The sequence below is a fragment of the Penaeus monodon genome, chromosome 25 (genome assembly GCF_015228065.2).
Source record: "Penaeus monodon isolate SGIC_2016 chromosome 25, NSTDA_Pmon_1, whole genome shotgun sequence".
In the NCBI taxonomy this organism is placed as follows: Eukaryota; Metazoa; Arthropoda; class Malacostraca; order Decapoda; family Penaeidae; genus Penaeus; species Penaeus monodon.
In genome coordinates this window covers 42,252,651-42,253,122 of record NC_051410.1, presented here as the reverse complement: position 1 = coordinate 42,253,122, position 472 = coordinate 42,252,651, and the positions used below count along the sequence as shown (strand labels likewise).

At 41.9% G+C, this 472-nt stretch overlaps 1 protein-coding gene across 1 annotated transcript in view; it reads left to right on the top strand.

Annotated features, from left to right (window-relative positions):
* Positions 1-19: 19 nt before the first annotated feature.
* Positions 20-472, top strand: part of LOC119589282 (serine/threonine-protein kinase PLK2-like) — a gene marked incomplete at its 5' end in the record, with an annotated part of 1,547 nt that continues 1,094 nt past the window's right edge. Inside the window, 2 exon segments of the mRNA XM_037937901.1 lie at positions 20-67; positions 180-429. Of these exon segments, the coding sequence (XP_037793829.1) occupies positions 20-67; positions 180-429 (298 nt within the window).

Genomic DNA, 472 nt, shown 5'->3' with positions numbered 1-472 from the left:
ACCAATTGTGCCAGTCCTTCGTCTTCTTCAATGATCTCACAAGGATTAGCATTAGTACAGACAAGAGGTAAGGATATAATCCACTATTGTAATACAGTAAAATGTGATCAGTACTGACAGTGAAACAAAATAACCTAGTAAACTGACTAAACATGCATTTGATTCTGTTTATTTTCCAGTCGTGTTGAGTTCACAGACTCAGCAGGTAGACTGACTGTACAACAAGCTGGAGCTTTGCCAGCTTGGCTGCAGGAACGCTATCAGCTTTTGCGCTATTTTGCAACTTATATGGAGGAGAATCTTACTGAAGCTGGTGATGCTCGTTCTGCAAGAGCAGCAACTTCCAGAACCTCGATTATCCCACATGTGCGCCGTTGGGATCGAACACCAAAGTCCATCATTATGCAGCTTAGCAATGGAACTTTCCAGGTGAGAGAGAACTACCACAACTTTGCAGGACAAAATTGATATT